The sequence below is a fragment of the Salvelinus sp. IW2-2015 genome, linkage group LG4q.2 (assembly GCF_002910315.2).
Source record: "Salvelinus sp. IW2-2015 linkage group LG4q.2, ASM291031v2, whole genome shotgun sequence".
In the NCBI taxonomy this organism is placed as follows: Eukaryota; Metazoa; Chordata; class Actinopteri; order Salmoniformes; family Salmonidae; genus Salvelinus; species Salvelinus sp. IW2-2015.
The window spans coordinates 24,322,863-24,341,519 of NC_036843.1; the positions used below are offsets into that span (position 1 = coordinate 24,322,863).

The following is an 18,657-nucleotide window of genomic DNA, read 5'->3' on the forward strand; positions in this document are numbered from 1 at the left end:
ACATCCTCCTCCCTCATGTGGTACCCTTCCTGCAGGCTCATCCTGACATGACCCTCCAGCATGACAATGCCACCAGCCATACTGCTCATTCCGTGACTGATTTCCTGCRAGACAGGAATGTCAGTGTTCTGCCATGGCCAGCGAAAAGCTCAGATCTCAATCCCATTGAGCACGTCTGGGACCTGTTGGATCGGAAGGTGAGGGCTAGGGCCATTCCCCCCAGAAATGTCCGGGAACTTGCAGGTGCCTTGGTGGAAAAGTGGGGTAATCTCACAGCAAGAACTGTCAAATCCGGTGCAGTCCAACGGGAGGAGATGCACAGACATGGACAGTTTATTTCACTGTCAACAGGCTACTGTAAGACTTTGTTAAGATTCAGTCATTCTTGTGTCTTTGTTCATGAATAAATCACCCAGTGCTCGATCTACTGCCTCGGTCTCCTCCATCCCTGCATTCCGATGACGCCCCATAGCGTAAGTAAGTCCTGAACCAGCCCACTAGATTAAACCTCCCTTCATTTTAGTATTCCTGCAAGTTTATATTCCTCACCCTGTTGAGATCAGCCACTAGAGCCCCCTCCTTGGGGGTATAGACTCTCTGGTTGTTGGCTCTCATACGACTCTGGATGGTGAACAACAGCACCTCCAGATTACCTTTCTCCTGGAACCTGGAACATCACAGACAAAACAATGTGTCAGAACCAGAATATATTATTTTAAAAGATGGGGGAAATTCCCAAAAATTCCCAAGTTATAAGAATCTTGGAGAATTTCTATAAAACCTWGATTTTTTTTAGGGAACGTTTCTGGAATTGTGCAACCCTAGTTGAGCCATATAGTAATACGGCAGGTTGATGTGACTGACTTGGGTGGTTTCTCCACTATGCGGTAGGAGTTGAAGGATTGGAGCTGCTGTTGGACCCCAGTAAGAGAGTTGGCCAGTTTACGGTTGTTCAGGACGATGATGGTCTGCTGTATCCATATCAGCAGGTCTGACGACAGGGTTTCGTACTTGTCAATCATCTTCTCTGTCTCTATGGCATGGTCTAGTACCTAGAGGATGGATACAGAGGGTTAGTTTACTCAAACACTAGGGTGTAATACTGTCACATGAAACAATGCATGCACAAATTTACACACACACACACACACACACACACACACACACACACACACACACACACACCTGTCTCTTATACACATCTAGATGTGTATAAGAGACATGTAATACTGTCACATGAAACAATGCATGCACAAATTTACACACACACACACACACACACACACACACACACACACACACACACACACACACACACACACACACACACACACACACACACACACACACACACACACACACACACACACACACACACACACACACACACACACACACACACACACACACACACACGCCAGTTACACACACAAACACAGTACATTATTTTTCCCATCCTCACCTTGCCAACTCTCTTCCCCTCCACCGCTAATGCCTTCATCTTGGAGAAGTAGTGGTAGAAAGCCACAACGTATGTGATGATGGACTTCTCATCTGGGTTCTCTGTGAACACATCTGTAATACAGACAGACAGTCAGAACTAGAAGATCACCTTGAGCTCAGCCCATAAAGAATGAAAGGGCCGGTTTCCCGAACAGAGGGTCCTGGACTGAAAAGGATTTTCTACTGAGATGTTCCATTGAGTATGCTTTTTAGTCCATGACTCGGCTTAATCTGGGWCCAGGAAACCGGTTCTTAGTTCTAGATTGAGGGAACAGCACATTGTCACTCACCTTCAGGGTCTAACAGTTTTGCTACTCCAAGCGTCTGCTCTGCTACATTGAAGGCATTCTGAAGGTTATGGGTTGGATTGGACCTCTTCAGGCCACTATAGTCCACCAGGTCTGGTCTGAGAGAGAGAAACATAACAATGAGGATCAGTTATAGAACCCATTGCCCTTCATGGTTTTGAGGTCTGRGGTCCGCCCACCAACCAAKATTTTTTTTAAATGGGACAAACACCAAATTGAGACTGCATACAGAATTCTGCAAAAATATCCTCAGTGTATTATGTAAAACACCAAATAATGCATGCAGAGCAGAATTAGGCCGATACACGCTAATGATCAAAATCCAGAAAAGAGACRTTAAATTCTACAACCACCTAAAAGGAAGCGATTCCCAAACCTTCCATAGCTAAATTCACAAACACAAACAGACCCCACAAAGACCCAGGACAGCATCAAAATTAGACCCAACCAAATCATGAGAAAACAAAAAGATAATTACTTGACCTATTGGGAAAAAAATACAAAATAACAGAGCAAACTAGATTGCAATTTTGCCCTGAACAGAGAGTACACAGTGGCAGAATACCTGACCACTGTAACTGACCCAAACTTAAGGAAAGCTTTGACTATGTACAGACTCAGTGAGCATTGCAACTTGCACTTGTTTTGGCAATGTAAACATATGTTTTCCATGCCAATAAAGACCTTCAATTGAATTGAATTGAATTGAATCCTGAGAGAGAGAGAGAGAGAAGAGAGAGAGAGAGAGAGAGAGAGAGAGAGAAAAAGGAGAGAGAGAGAGAGAGAAAAGAGAGAGAGAGGAGAAGATGGAAAGAGAGAAGAGAGGGAAAGAGAGAGAGAGGGAAAGAGAGAGAGAGAGACAGAGAGGAAAGAAAGTGAGAGGAAAAGAAAGAAAGAAAGAAAAAGAAAGGAGGAGAAGGAGAGAGAGAAGAGAGAGAGAGAGAGAGAGAGAGAGAGAGAGAGAGAGAGAGAGAAGAGAGAGACAGAGAGAGAGAGAACAGCCTCCACTCTTCTGTGAAGGCTTTCCACTAGATGTTGGAACATCGCTGTGGAGACTTGCTTCCAGTCACAAGAGCATTAGTGAGGTCAGGTACTGATTTTAGCCGATTAGGATTGGCTCGCAGTCGGCGTTCCAATTCATCCCAAAGGTGCTCAATCGGGTTGAGGTCAGTGCTCTGTGCAGGCCAGTCAAGTTCTTCCCCACTGATCTCGACAGACCATTTCTGTACGGATCTCGCTTTGTGCACGGGGGCATTGTCATGCTGAAACAGGAAAGGGCCTTCCCCAAAGTGCTGCCACAAAGTTGGAAGCACAGAATCGTCTATAATGTAATTGTATGCTGTAGCATTAAGATTTCCTTCACTGGAATTAAGTTCGTCTGGCATCCGCCTAACCCAGATTCATCCGTCGGACCGCCAGATGGTAAAGTCTGATTCATCACGCCAGAGAACGCGTTTCCACTGCTCCAGAGTCCAATGGCAGCGAGATTTACACCACTCCAGTCGATGCTCGGCATTGCGCATGGTGATCTTAGGCTTGTGTGCAGCTGCTCGGCCATTCAAACACATTTCATGAAGCTCCCGACGAACAGTTATTGTGCTGCCGTTGCTTCCAGAGGCAGTYTGGAACAMGGTAGTGAGTGTTGCAACCGAGGACAAATKTTATTTACACGCTACGTGCTTCAGCACTCGGCGGTCCCATTCTATGAGCTTGTGTGTCCTACCACTTCGCGGCTGAGCYGTTGTTGCTCCTAGACTTTTTCACTTCAAAATAACCACACTTACAGTTGACCAGGGCAGCTCTAGCAGGGCAKAAATTTGACAAACTGACTTGTTGGAAAGGTGGCATCCTATGACGGTGCTACGTTGAAAGTCTCTGAGCTCTTCAGTAAGGCCATTCTACTGYCAATATTTGTCTATGGCGATTGCATGGCTGTGTGCTTAATTTCATACATCTGTCAGCAATGGGTGTGGCTGAAACAGTCGAATCCACTAATTTGAATGCGTGTCCTTTTGTATATATAGTGTATATGGTTCTGTTACAACCAGGTTGTAACCAATGATATCATTCTGGCACAGCTATTGTGCATGATATGTGATTCTATCTTTTCTTACCTGTGTTTGTGTATGAGAGCGCTGAACGCCATGCCGTCTTTCCAACTGGTGGTGAAGTTGGTGATGTTTACGTTTGGATATCTGTAGAAACACAACAGGAAGGACAAGAGTCAATATCCCGGACTGACCTCAATCACAAACTGATCCCAGTAGCTAACAGGACTAATAAGATACACTAATCTCCAATGAACCTGGCTTTATCCTTTTGTGGTTCCAATGTCTCAGTGAGTTAGAGCATGGTGTTGGCAAGATCAGGGCTGTGGGTTCTACTGACCTGACAAAGACTTTGAAGGCCTATATATGTTGAAGTGTTGTATATAGGGGATGGGGAGTAGCAATATTCTGTGTGTGGGCCTCTCATTTCTTTATGTGGGTTCTATTGTCACATGGGCCACCAAGTTTCTCTGTCAATACTGACAGTTTCTGGAAATTGCTTTGGATTCGCCTTTTTTTACTCACCCGGCAGTCTTCATCTGGCACCAGAGTAGCAGAGCGTCCTTGGCTGTGCGGCTCTCCCGTTGAGTCCCGTCTACCTGTCCCATCTCCACCACAATGTCTTGGATCTGTCGAACAGGGACAGGAGGGACAGAGAGTCAACTACAGTAATGAATATGGAATTTACACTAGACTAGATAGGTCTTACGTGGAGACAAAACAGACATAACAAAACCTACATGTTGACGGACACCAAGACAGTTGTGAAGAGCGCACGACAACGCCTATTCAACTCAAATCAAATTGTATTTGTCACATGCGCCGAATTCAACAGGTGTAGACCTTACAGTGAAAATGCTTACTTACAAGCCCTTAAAACAGGTGTAGACCTTACAGTAAAATTGCTTAATTACAAGCCCTTAAAACAGGTGTAGACCTTACAGTGAAAATGCTTAATTACAAGCCCTTAACCAACAACGCAGCTAAAAAAAATAATAATAAATACAAATATTAACGTTTAAAAAATACAAAATAAACAACAAGTAGAAAAATATTTGATATCAAATTAAGACCTAAAAAAAATATGAATAAGAAATTAAATAAATAAATAATTAAACAGCAGGAGTAAAATAACAATAGCGAGACTATATACAGGGGGTACCGGTACAGAGTCAATGTGCGGGGGCACCAGTTAGTCGAGGTAATTGAGGTAATATGTACATGTAGGTAGAGTTGTTAAAGGGACATTATTTACATGATAATAACAGAGAGTAGCAGCAGTGTAAAGGGGGGGGGGGGGGGGGGGGGGTGCAATGCAAATAGCCATTTGATTAGAGGTTCAGGAGTCCTATAGCTTGGGGGTAGAAGCTGTTTAGAAGCCTCTTGGACCTAGACTTGGCGCCCTGGTACCACTTGCCATGCGGTAGCAGAGAGAACAATCTATGACTATTGTGGCTGGAGTCTTTGACAATTTTAAAGCCTTCCTCTGACACCGCTTGGTATAGAGGTCCTGGATGGCAGGAAGCTTTGGCATGGGTCCTCAGATCCTCAAAAGGTTCTACAGCTGCAGCATCGAGAGCATCCTGACTGGTGCATCACTGCTTGGTATGGCAACTGCTCGGCCTCCAACCGCAAGGCGCTACAGAGGGTAGTGCATAAGACCAAGCATATCACTGGGGCCAAGCGTCCTGCCATCCAGGACCTCTATAACAGGCGATGTCAGAGGAAGGCCCTAAAAATATTATTTCTTACTTCAAAAAAAAATCAGCATTGTTGGTTAATGGCTGTAAGTAAGCATTTCACGGTAAGGTCTACACCTGTTGTGTTCGGCGTATTATACATGTGTCACGCCCTAACCTACTACACCATAGAGAACCAAGGGCTCGTGACACATGTCAAATACGCCTAGGGGGAATCTAGTATATGTTTTCTATGTTGGTGTGCTTGGTATGGTTCCCAATTAGGGTCAGCTGGTAATCGTTGCTCTAATTGGGGATCATATTTAGGTAGCCTTTTTCCCACCTGTGTTTTTGTGTGATATTGTTTTGAGTGTCACGTTCCTGACCTGTGTTCTGTTAGTTTTTGTGATGTGTTAGTTTGTTCAGGACGTGGAGTTGGTGGGCAGTTCTATGTTTTCTGTTCTATGTTGGTTAATGGGTACCAATATGGTCTCAATTAGAGGCAGGTGGTTTTCATCTCCTTGATTGAGAACATATTAAGGAGGTGTTGTCACATTGTTTGTCGTGGTGGTTGTCTCCTGTGTCTGTGTTGCACCATACGGGACGTTTTCGTTCGTTCGTCATTTGTGTAGTCATTTTCCTGTCGTGAGTTCTTCGTGTTTCATGTAGTTCGTCGTCCAGTCTGTCTACTCCGTTTGTTGTTTTGTAGTTTCAAGTGAAGTTCGTGTTTTCGTGTTTTCTTTAATAAATAATGTCAATCAAGACGCTGCATTTTGGTTCAATCCCTGCTCCTCCTCTTCGGATGAAGAGGAGAGGAACGCCGTTACAGAACCACCCACCAAACCAGAACCAAGCAGCGCGAATTCGAGCAGTGGCCTGCTACACAGGATTATTGGAGTTGGGGAGAAATTGACGAAAAGGTCCATTGGCACAGCCGGGGAGAATATCGCCGTCCCAAAGCTGAGCTGGAGGCAGCGAAAGCAGAGAGGCGGCGATATGAGGAGGGCAGCAAGGAGACGTGGCTGGAAGCCGGAGAATCAAGCGCAAACCGGAGTTTGAAGGTTACGCGAAAAACCCCAACTTCTTGGGGGTGGAAGAGGTAGTGGCCAAGGGAAGGTAGGAGACCTGCGCCCACTTCCCAGGCTAACCGTTGGAAGCAGGGGTACGGGGCAGAGCCGTGTTACGCAGTAGAGCGCACGGTGTTCCCGTACGTGTGCATAGTCCGGTGCGGTTATTCCACCCCTCCCGCACTGGTAGGCTAGATTGGGCATTGAGCCAAGTGCCATGAAGCCGCTCTACATATCTGGCCACCAGTGGCGTCTCCTCGGCCGGCTTACATCGGCACCAGCCTTACGCATGGTGTCCCCGCGCTACATAGCCCGTGCGGGTTATTCCACCTCCCGCACTGGCGGCGACGGGGAGCATTCAACCCAGGTAAGGTTGGGCAGGCTCAATGCTCAAGGGAGCCAGTTACGCCTGCACGGTCCGGTATTTCCGGCGCGTACCTCCCCGGCTGCCAGCCCAGTACCACCAGTGCCTACACCACGCCACCAGGCTTTCCAGTGCGTTTTTCAGAGCCCTGTTCCTCCTCCACGCACTCTTCTATGTGCGTGTCTCCAGCCAGTGCCTCCAGTTCCGGCACCAGGCACTAAGCCCTGTGCGTCCAGAGCCCTGTACACACTGTTCCTTCTCCACGTACTCGTCCTGTATGTGCGGCCCTCAGCCCGGGCCACCAGTGCCGGTACACCACGCACCCAAAAGCAAATAGTACGCTTTGAGAGTCCACGTGTGCCCTGTCCGCTCTCCCGCACTAGCAGAAGTGCGTCCCTAGCCCGGTGCCTCCAGTTCCGGCACCACGCACCAGTCTACAGTGCGCCTTATCCGCCAGAGCCATCCATCTCGCCCAGCCATCTGAGCCATCCTCCCCCAGCGCCATCTGAGCCGATCCGTCTCCCCCAGCGCCATCTGCAGCCATCCGTCTCCCAGCGCGTCTGAGCCATCCGTGCGCCAGTCGCGTCGTGAGCCATCCGTCTGTCACCGAGCCATTAGAGCCGCCCGTCCTGTCCGAGCCGGCAGAGCCGATAGTCAGTCAGGAGCTGCCTGAGAGCCATTCGTCAGACAGGATCTGCCAGAGCCCCAACCAGACAGGAATCTGCCAGAGCCGCCAACCAGACAGGATCTGCCAGAGCCGCCAACCAGACAGGACTGCCAGACCGCCAACCAGACAGGACCTAGAGCGCCCAGTGATTCATGAGCGTCCAGAGCGCAGCAGCCATGAGCTGAAGCACCGTCAGCCGCCATGAGCAGCGCAGAGCCGTCAGAGAGCCATGAGCGTCCAGAGCCGTCAGCGCCATGAGCGTCCAGAGCCGTCAGCGAGCCATGAGCGCCCAGAAGCTAGTCAGCCAGCCCATGAGCGTCCAGAGCCGTCAGCCAGCCGCAGATGAGGCGTCCAGAGCCGTCAGCAGCCATGAGCGTCAAGCCGTCAGCCAGCCATGAGCGTCCAGAGCCGTCAGCTAGTCATATGAGCGTCCAGAGCTGCCATGTATCCAGAACTACCCCTCGGTCCAGAGGCTGTCTCTCTGTCCGGAGCTGCCCTTCAGTCCGGAGTTGCCCCTCTATCTTGAGCTACCTCTCTATCCTGAAGCTACCTACCCTACTGAGCTACCTCTCTATCCTGACCTACCTCTCTGCCTGAGCTATACTGTCCCAGGGCCGTCCTCTTTTTTGTGGTTGCCTTGATATAGTAGGTGGGTAGGATAAAGAGGGTGTCATTCTGAGGGGGAGAGTAAGCTGGGGATTGACTATGGTGGGGGGGACCTCGCCCAGAGCTGAGCCACCACCGTGGTCAGAGCCCACCCTGACCCTCCCCCTAGACTTGTGCTGGTCGCCCGGAGTTCGCACCTAAGGGGGGGGTTATTGCTCACGTTCCTGAACCGTGTTTTCTGGTTAGTTTTTGTAGTGTTTACGTTGGTCAGGACGTGAGTTTGGGTGGGGCAGGCTATGTTTTCTGTTCTATGTTGGTTAATGGGTACCTAATATGGTTTCTAATAGAGGCAGTTGTCATCTCCTCTGATTGAGAATCATATAAGGTAGGTGGTCCACGATCGGGTGGTTGTCTCCTGTGTCTGTGTTGCACCATACGGGACTGTTTTGTTCGTTCGTCATTTTGTGTGTAGTCATTTTCCTGTTCGGTGAGTTCTTCGTGATTCATGTAAGTTCGTCGTCCAGGTCTGTCTACTTCCGTTTGTGTGTTGGTTTAGTTTCAAGTGGAAGTTCGTGTTTTCGTGGTTTCTTTTAATAAATAATGTAAAATCAGCGCTGCATTTGTTTCAATCCCTGCTCCTCCTCTTCACGCCGTTACATTGAGTTAGTGCACGTGGCACCTCTGATGGTCCGGTTCGTTGTTGTTTGCTGTTTGTTTGGAAGTTTGCGTAAATAAAGATGTGGAACTTTAATCACGCTGCAGCCTTGTCCGTCCTCCACACAACCGTGACAACATGCACGTGTTATAGTGTACATATTGTATATTTTAGAATGGGAGAATGTTTAGACATAAACTGCCTATTTTCTTATTTTAGGTTAAAATATGAAGAGTTATATTTATTAGTAATGAGGGTAAAACAGTTAACTCTAACGCCTCACAAACCCGGATACCGGGATCCCCCCCATCACAAAAGCTGACTAGCATAGCCTAGCCTAAAGTTACACGGGATATTCATAAAAAATAAAGTTTCATGAAATCACAATCAGAGGATCACCAAAATGAAGATACAGATCTTGTGTAATTCAAGCCATCATCTCTGATTTTTTAAATGTTTTACAGGGAAGACGACACATATGTAAATCTATTAGCTAACCACGTTAGGCAAAAGAACATACCACTTTTTTTACTCCAGACCAAAATATTTAATATTAGTAACTGCATCAGTAGCTAATCAAAATGTCGACAAGATAACTAGTATAACATAACCACTAACCAAGAAACAATTTCTCATCAGATGACAGTCTGATAACAATTTATTGTGCCATAGCATAGGGTTTTAAGTTTAGAAAAATGTGCATCATTCAGGTATAAATCATAGTCAATTGCAGCCCCCTACAACATTCACTAAAATGACTAGGAATACAGGCGAGACCATCGTGTTATTAGCTAATTACTCATCATAAAACATTTTCTTAAAAATACACAGCGTACAGCAGATGAAAGACACAGATCATGTGAATAATAGCCAATATGTCAGATTTCTAAGTGTTTTAACAGCGAAAACACAATATAGCGTTTCTTAGCTTACTACAAGTCAAGTCACACAGTAGGCATTGATTCAAGCCAAAAATTACGCAATAACGTTATAACAACCACAAACGCTATCAAATTTTTTCACTAACCTTCTCAGAATTTTCAGTATGACAGATCTGTAACATTCAATTACACAAATGCCATATAGTTTGTTTCGAAAATGTGCATACTTAGCCGCACAATTCGTGGTTACACAACGTGTTTAGTGGGCAAAAATCAAGCAATCTGTCCGGCGCCATTTTGGAAAGGCACCTAATCCTATCGAAAACTATTCATAAACTTGACAAAAAAAATAACAGGTTGGACAGCAATTGAAAGAGAAATTAGTTCTTAATGCAATCGCTGAATTAACATTTTTAAAATAACCTTAACTGCGCCAATGACTGGGTACCAATACAACGCTACATGGAAAATAATGCGCGTTCTAATACATTTTTCTTTTCAACAGAACACGTTTTAATCAGCATAAATAGTACCTACTATTAGCGTGAACTCCCATCAGAATCTTGTGAAAAGGGTCCCGTTGGCCAAAAGATCGTTGCTGGGTTGGAGAATGTTGTCCCTCGACGTTGCATTAGCGTGTACAGAAAATGGCATTCGAGAGAGAGACACCCACGTTTCTACAGCGCCATAGAAATAAATACCTGAAAATCGGCAAATACTGGACCTAAACTGTGATAATTCGGTTCAAATTAACAAGATCATATGATGTCTTTAAAGCCATAGCGACGAAAACAGAGCCGAGATACTTCTAGGACGCTAAAACCAAGACGTTCTTCAAAAGACATGCCAAGACCGCCTCTTTGTGCGTCAGCGCCGGACAGTCCAAAAGGTCGGACGCACCTCGGTTCCAATCAATTTTATTAAACTTTGGGAACTACACTAGAGACGTCATTTCTCAACTCTCCCTATCGCTAACAGCCAGAGGGGAAGGCGGATGCAGTGCATCTCAACCAATAGAAGACAGGCAAAGTTAAAGACAGGTCTCAAAGCAGATGATAAAATTTCCCATTCTCACACACGACATAGGAACAAGTGCTCTAAGTCGAGTTCTGTTTCAACTTACAGACATAATTCCAACGGCTTTTAGAAACATAGAGAGTGTTTTCTATCCAATAGTAAGGATAATATGCATATTTGTAGCGAGCAGAATTGAGTAGGCGAGGCCGTTTACATTGGATACACACTTTGTGCTATGTCGAAATAGCACCCCCCTAGTGGCAAGAAGTTAAAACAAGGTTTTTAAAAAAAGAAGCCTAACCAATACTAGATCTCCCTAAGGTAATGCAAATTTGAACCTTGGTTAAATTGATAGAGCATGGCATGTTACATCTGTAAATTATCAAGGTTACCATCTTCCCACCAACTACCAACACACTGTCAGTAATTRAAACAGGGATTCTATCTGTGAGACRTACGGCTCCTCAGAGGCTAAATTTAGCACCACTTTGCTTCTCTTCTCCTCCGTTTGTTCTGACGCTACGTAGGGATGCAGACAGAGGCTAGCTAGTCAACTCTTTCCTATTTTCTCCTCTCCTCCTTGATGGATTGAATAATGCAGCAACTAGGCCATATTGTTTGAACTAGCAAAGCTAAAAATAACAGTACAATGTCAAATTAAAAATAAATACTGTATCAGCCTGTTCAAAAATAATCACTGTTTCAGCCCAGATAAAAGAATCAAACAGACATGGTGTTTTGTTTGGGATGTGGTTTTAGTTTTAACACCAGATAAAGATGGYTGTTGGCTGAAACAAGACTGTATACAGCTCCAGGTAGAGGGGATTTATGTTGAATTCTAGTTMATTGTGTAACCAGTGTTGTCTTTAGTGATTAGATCACCTAAGCTGGTGGTCCCAGATCAGTTTGTGCTATCTTTCCACCGGGACATAGAAGTTGGCTATAAAGCACAAACAGATCTGGGACCAGGCATGCACCAGGTGGTTTAAATTGAGGTCATTTTGTAACCTGTGTTGTTTCAGTGGKTAGTTAGAAGAAGCAGAATCCTAACTCACCTGGAATCTGAGAATGATGGTCCAGATGAGTCCCAGGATGAGGCGGTGGTTGCCGTCGACGATGTCGTATGATCCCATRTTCTCCAGGTGGACCCTCTGCTCCTTGAGGAACTGCAGGGCCTTGTCCACGTTCTCCAGACAGTGGATCCGCATACGGCCCTTAGTGGGCTTGGGCTGGAAGGAGGGAGAGAGGGAGAGAGAGGGAGATCATGTGTAGTGTGTGGCTATTTRCAGTGCCTTCGGAAAGTATTCAGACCCCTTGACTTTTYCCACATTTTGTTACGTTACAAACTTATTCWAAAATTGATTAAATAAAAAAAATCCTTAGCAATCTACACACAATACCCAATAATGAAAAAGCAAAAACAGGTTTTTAGACATTTTTGCAAATTTATAAAAGATTAAAACAGAAACACCTATTTACAAAAGCTAATGTGAGACTCGAAATTGAGCCCTCAGCGTACTATTCCTGCTTTCCATTGTATCATTACCCTTGAGATGTTCAACAAACACTCTGATCTTGGAGTCCAATCATGCCGGGTAAATTGTACAATTGATTGGATAATTGAAATTGGCATGGCACACCCACCTGTCTTATGATTAAGCGTCCACAGTGCAGCAGTCACGACAGCAATTAAAAACTCCATGAGGTCGGAATGAATTGTCCGTAGAGTCTAGCCGATGATCACCAGAATTTGTGTCGAGGCACAGATACGGGAAGGGATACCGAAAAATAAAATGTCTTGCAGCCAAGGTGATAAGGTCCCAAGAAACACCAGTTGGCAGTCTCACTACCATTCTTAAATGGCAGAAGTTTTAGAAACACCAAGACTACTTCCTAGAGCTGGCTAGCCCGGCCAAACTGAGTACATCGGCGGCGAGAGGGGTGCGAGTAAAAGGAAAAGGGAAAAAAGGGGGGGAAAAAAAAAAGGGGAAGGGAGGGATAAACGGGGGGGGGGGGGAAAAAGGGGGGGAAAAAAAAAAAAAAAGGGGAAAAGGGCGGGAGGGGAATGGTGGCTTGCGTCAGGGAGGTGACAAGAACCTGATTGTCACTCTAACAGCCTGTCACGCTCCTGACCTTATTTCTGTTAGTTTGTTGTATGTGATTTGCGTCAGGACGTGAGTTTGGCCTGCTGGGCATTCTAGGTTGTCTGTTTCTATGTTGGTTTAAGGTTGCCTGCCGTATGCTCTCAATTAGACGGCAGTGTTTTGGCCGTTCCTCTAATGAGAGTCATATTAGGTTAGGTTGTTCACAGTGTTCGTTGGGGTGCGTTGTCTCCTTGTGTCAGTGGTTTGTCGCACCATCACGGCGGACCTGGTTCTGGTTTGTGTTGTACATTCGTCATTTTATGCTGTAGGCTATTTTCCCTGTTCGTGCGCTCGTGGTTTATTGTAGTTCGCTCGTTCAGGTCTGTCTACTCCGGTTGTTGGTTTTTGTTGTTTATACAGTGAAGTTCGTGATTTTCGTCTTGTCTTTATAAATATCTATGTCGTTCACAACCCGACTGCCCGCTTGGCCGTTCCACGTTCAATACTTCCTCCTTTTCGGTTGAGAGAGGAGGACCACCGTTACAGAACCACCCACCATATCCAGAATCAAGCAGCGGGGAACGGAGTAAGGGACGCGGGCAAGAAGGAGGATTGGACTTGGGAGATGCTATGTGAGCGTAAGCGTTGCTACCTGGGAGAGATCCTGGCTGGAAGGATCGCACTCCAGGAACAGCTGAGGCACTGAGAGAGAGAGCAACGGCAGAAGGGGAACCGAGTTATGAGGGGAACGTTCTAGCACGGAAGCCGAAAACCCGTCAGTTACAACCCAAAAATGTCTTGGGGGAGCTAAGACGGCTAGTGGCCAAAGGGAGGTAGCGAGACCTGCGGCCCACTTTACCAAGCGCTAACTCGTGGAGAGCGGAGACGGGCAACACCGTGTTACGCAGTAGAGCGCCGCGTGTTCCTGTGTGTACGTGTGCCAATAGCCCGGTGCGGTGTATTCACCTCCCCGCACTGGTAGGGCCTAGATTGGGTCATTAGCCAGGTGTCATGAGGCCCGGCTCAACGCGTCTGCGTCTCCAGTGCCGTTCTCCTCGGGCCGACATACATGCGCACCTGCCTTAGCATGTTTCCCCGGTCGCCTACATAGCGCAGTGCGGCGTTATTCCTCCCCGCCACGGTCGGGCGACCAGGGAGCATTCAACCAGGTAAGGTTCGGCAGGCTCAATGCTCAAGAGAGCCTAGTACGCTTGCCGGTCCGGTATATTTCCGGCGCACCTTTTCGCCCAAGCCCCAGTACCACAGTCACAACTACGCACCAGTTTCCAGTGCCACTCCAGAACCCTGTTCCTCCTCCAGGCATCTTTCCTATGGTGACGAGACATTACCGGTCGACCGTCACGTTCCTGGAAACAGCGCGCCAAGAGGTCCAAGTATGCGTCGCTAGCCGCTACACTGTGCTTCTCACCTAAAGACCGCTATGCGTGACAACAGCCGTGCCAACAATTGCCCACGGTGTTACCATGAACACGGCCTGTAGTGCGCTGAGTAGGTCAGTGCTGCCTCAGTCCTGCATCACGCACTAAGCCTCCTGTGCGTCTCCATAGCCCTGTACGCACCTCCAGTTCCTTCCCCGTATCGTCCTGAGCGTGCGTGCACTCAGCCGGTGCCACCCAGTGCTGCCGCTACACGCACCCAGGCCTATAGTGCCGCTTGAGAGGTCAGTGTGCCCTTCCCTGCTCCCGCACTAGCCTGAAGTGCGTGTCTCCAGTCCCGGTGCCTCCAGTTCTGGCACCACGTACCAGGCCTACAGTGCGTTCAGCCGGCCAGAGCTCTGCAGTCATGCCCAACGGCGCCTGAACTGCTCCGTCTGCCAAGCGCCGCATGAACTCCCGTCGGTATTGAGCCTTCAAAGCGCCCGTCTGCCATGAGTCGCATGCAAAGGCCCGTCTGCCATGACCTACAGAGCCTTCCGCCAGACAGGAGCGCTAAGCCTTCCGCCAGACAGCGAGCCGCTAGAGCCTTCCACCAGACAGGAGCAGCCAAAGCCTTCCGCCAGACTGGATCAGCCAGAGCCATCCGTCTCCGCAGCGCCGTCTGAGCCATCCGTCTCCCAGCGCCGTCTGAGCCATCCGTCTCCCCAGCGCCATTTGAGCCATCCGTCTCCGCAGCGCCATCTGAGCCATCCATTCTCCCAGCGCCGTCTGAGCCATCCGTCTCCCAGCGCCGTCTGAGCCATCCGTCTTCCCAGCCCGTCTGAGCCATCCGTCTGTCCCGAGCCATTAGAGCGCCCGTCTGTCCGAGCCGTCAGAGCCGATAGTCAGTCAGGAGCCGCTAGAGCCAGTCGTCAGTCAGGATCTGCCAGAGCCGCCAACCAGACAGGATCTGCCAGAGCCGCCAACCAGACAGATCAGATGCAGAGCCGCCAACCAGACAGGATCTGCCAGAGCCGCCAACAGACAGGATTGCCAGAGACGCAACCAGACAGGACTCTGCCAGAGCGCCAACCGAAAGATCTTGCCAGAGCCGTCAGTGAGCCATGAGCGTCCAGAGCCGTCAGCAGCCATGAGCGTCAGAGCCGTCAGCAGCCATGAGCGTCCAGAGCGTCAGCCAGCCATTGAGCGTCCAGAGCCGTCAGTGAGCCATGAGCGTCCAGAGCCGTCCAGCCATGACCGTCCAGAGCCGTCAGCCGACCATGACCGTCCAGAGCCGTCAGCGAGCCATGACCGTCCAGAGCCGTCAGCGAGCCATGACCGTCCAGAGCCTCAGCGAGCCATGACCGTCCAGAGCGTCAGCGAGCCATGACCGTCCAGAGCCGGTCAGCGCAGCCATGACCGTCCAGAGCCGTCAGCGAGCCATGACCGTCCAGAGCCGTCAGCACGCATGACCGTCCAGAGCCGTCAGCCAGCATGACCGTTCCAGAGCCGTCAGCCAGCCAGAGCGTACAGAGCCGCAGCCAGCCATCCGCCAGTCATTCTGGTGTTGCCCCCTCATTCTGGTGTTGCCCCTCATTCTGGTGTTGCCCCTCATTCTCGTGGGCCTCTATTCCGGTGTTGCCCCTCATTCCGGTGCTGCTCCTTATCCTGATGATGCCCCTTAATTTAGGTGGTGTTATTTGGAGGGTGGCATCTGTGAGCGGGGATAAAGAAGCGGGGATTGATTATGGTGGGGTGGGACCTCGCCCTCAGCCTGAGCACCACCGTGGTCAGAGCCCACCCAGACCCTCCCCTGAACTTTGTGCTGGTGCGCCCGGAGTTTGCACCTTAGGGCGGGGGTTATGTCACGTTCCTGACCTATTTCTGTTAGTTTGTGTATGTGTTAGGGGTCAGGACGTGAGTTTGGGTGGGCATTCTATGTTGTCTGTTTCTATGTTGGTTTAAGGGTTGCCTGGTATGGCTCTCAATTAGAGGCAGGTGTTTGGCGTTCCTCTAATTGAGAGTCATATTTAGGTAGGTTGTTTCACAGTGTTCGTTGTGGGTGGTTGTCTCCTGTGTCAGTGTTTGTCGCACCATACGGACTGTTCGGTTGTGTTGTACATCGTCATTTTATGTGTAGGCTATTTTCCCTGTTCGTGGGGTCTCGTGTTTAATGTAAGGTTCGTCGTCAGGTCTGTCTACTCCGTTGTTGTTTTGTTAGTTTATAGTGAAGTTCGTGTTTTCGTCTTGTCTTTAATAAATATTATGTGTTCACAACCCGCTGCGCCTTGGTTCCCTCAATACTCCTCCTTTCGGTTGAAGAGGAGGAGGACCACCGTTACAAACAGAGCTCTAGAGTTCTCTGTGGATGGATAACCTTCCAGAAGAACAACCATCCCTGCCCAGCACTCTACATCAGCCAACGGAAGCCACTCCTCACTATAAAAGGCACAAGACAGCCTGCTTGGAGTTGCCAAAAGCACCTAAAGACTCTCAGATCATGAGAAACAAGATTCTCTGATCTGATGAAACCAAGATTGAACTCTTTGGCCTGAATGCCAAGCGTCACATCTGGAGGAAAACTGTCACCCATCCCTACGGTGAAGCATGGTGGTGCAGAATCATGCTGTGAGGATGTTTTTCAGCGGCAGGAATGGGAGACTAGTCGGATCGAGGCAAATATGAAAGGAGCAAAGTACAGAGAGATTCCTTGATGAAAAACCTGCTCCAGAGCTCTCAGACCTCGGACTGGCAGCGAAGATCACCTTCCAACAGGACAACGACCCTAAGCACACATTCAAGACAATGCAGGAGTGGCTTCGGGACAAGTCTCTGAGTTCTTGAGTGGCCAGCCAGAACCCGGACTTAATCCTGGATCGAACATCTCTGGAGAGACCTAAATATAGCTGTGTAGAAGCTCCCCATCTAGACATGACAGAGCTTGAGAGGAGAAACTCACAAATACAGGTGTGCCAAGCTTGTAGCGTCATACCAAGAAGACTCGAGGCTGTAATCGCTGCAAAGGTGCTTCAACAAAGTACTTAGTAAAGAGTCTGAATACTTAAGTCTACACACACACTAACACACACTACACACACACACACACACTACACACACACACACACACAGATATACCCAGGTACCAGTTTCTCTCCAGAGAGGAGCTCCAGTAGTTTGATGAGCATGACGTCCTCCCTGAGGTCCAGGTACAGGTCAGAGATCCGCAGCTGACCCGGACAGGATGGAGTTGACCCACTTAGTGAAGGTCTCTTCTGGACTGCTTCACGCTCATCTAGAGGAGGGAATACAGGAGACTAGGTCAGATATCACCAGATTACACCAGTAATAACGCAGCAATAACCTATTAGTTACCGGTTTACTTATTTGGAAATGTTCAAACAAGCACCACTAGCAGAACACTGTGGAGTGTATATGTATGAAAATATGTGTGTGTGCATGAGTGTGCAATAAGTTTGAAGCTGAGAATAGACATGAGAATCACAAGGCCTTAGTAAGTAGTCTTTCAAGTATGATCCTACTCTGAGCCGTAAGAATGTCTGCAGCACTGTGACTTGTGTATTACCAACCTGGATTCATGGGTAGACGTAACATAGTAAATACAAATCCAGGACACTATTAATTTGTGGTAGCCCATCATCAATTTCGTTATAATAGTAACGAATTGCAACTCATACAATTTGTTGCGAATTTCATAGGAGAACCCTTTGAGAACCTTTTGGTTCCACAGAGGGTTCTACATGACACCGAAAAGGTTCTACCTGAACCAGAAGGGTTCTACTGGCCCAGAAAGGGTTCTCCTATGGGATGGCCAAAGAGTACCCTTTTGGAACCCTTTTTTCTAAGAGTGTACGCCACCCATCACCCGCACCAACCCCCTCCTTTCTTTTTTGCCTTAATTAAGTAACCTTCTGTCTTATGTACATGATGTAACCATACCAAATGTAATTGAGTGTCCTGGATTCATTTACTATGTTACGTCTAGTCTATGAGACCAGCCTGGCTGACTACTACCCACTGGTGGCATTATGTCTCCCTATTGGTTAGCAGCAGGAGCTCACAGTCACACTTTAAAGCCTTCAACACCCCTTCACTTGCTATGTCCCAAATGGCCATTGGGGCTCTGGTCTAAAGAACTGCACTACATAGGGAATAGGGTGCCATTGGACGAAGACACTGACAGATGTGCCTCTACTCAACAACCAATATCCTGTGCTTAAATGAATTACATTGTGCTGTATATGACTCAGTCAAGTGTAAATGTGTGTGTGTGTGTGTGTGGTGTGTGTGTGTGCTGTGTGTGTGTGTGTGTGTGTGTGTGTGTGTGTGTGTGTAGTGTGTGGTGTGTGTGTGTGTGTGTGCGGTGTTGTGTGTAGTGTGTGTG

The 18,657-nt window shown here is 48.0% G+C and overlaps 1 protein-coding gene across 1 annotated transcript in view; it reads right to left on the reverse strand.

Moving 5' to 3' along the window:
- LOC111963004 (spectrin beta chain, non-erythrocytic 1) overlaps positions 1-18,657 on the reverse strand; it is a 97,563-nt gene that overhangs the window by 70,794 nt on the left and 8,112 nt on the right. The window contains exons 3-10 of the mRNA XM_070443299.1: positions 17,399-17,446; positions 11,851-12,024; positions 4,385-4,488; positions 3,926-4,006; positions 1,794-1,909; positions 1,463-1,575; positions 865-1,052; positions 550-667 (exon numbers count right to left, since the gene is read on the reverse strand). Of these exons, the coding sequence (XP_070299400.1) occupies positions 550-667; positions 865-1,052; positions 1,463-1,575; positions 1,794-1,909; positions 3,926-4,006; positions 4,385-4,488; positions 11,851-12,024; positions 17,399-17,446 (942 nt within the window). The remainder of the gene's footprint in view (positions 1-549; positions 668-864; positions 1,053-1,462; positions 1,576-1,793; positions 1,910-3,925; positions 4,007-4,384; positions 4,489-11,850; positions 12,025-17,398; positions 17,447-18,657) is intronic.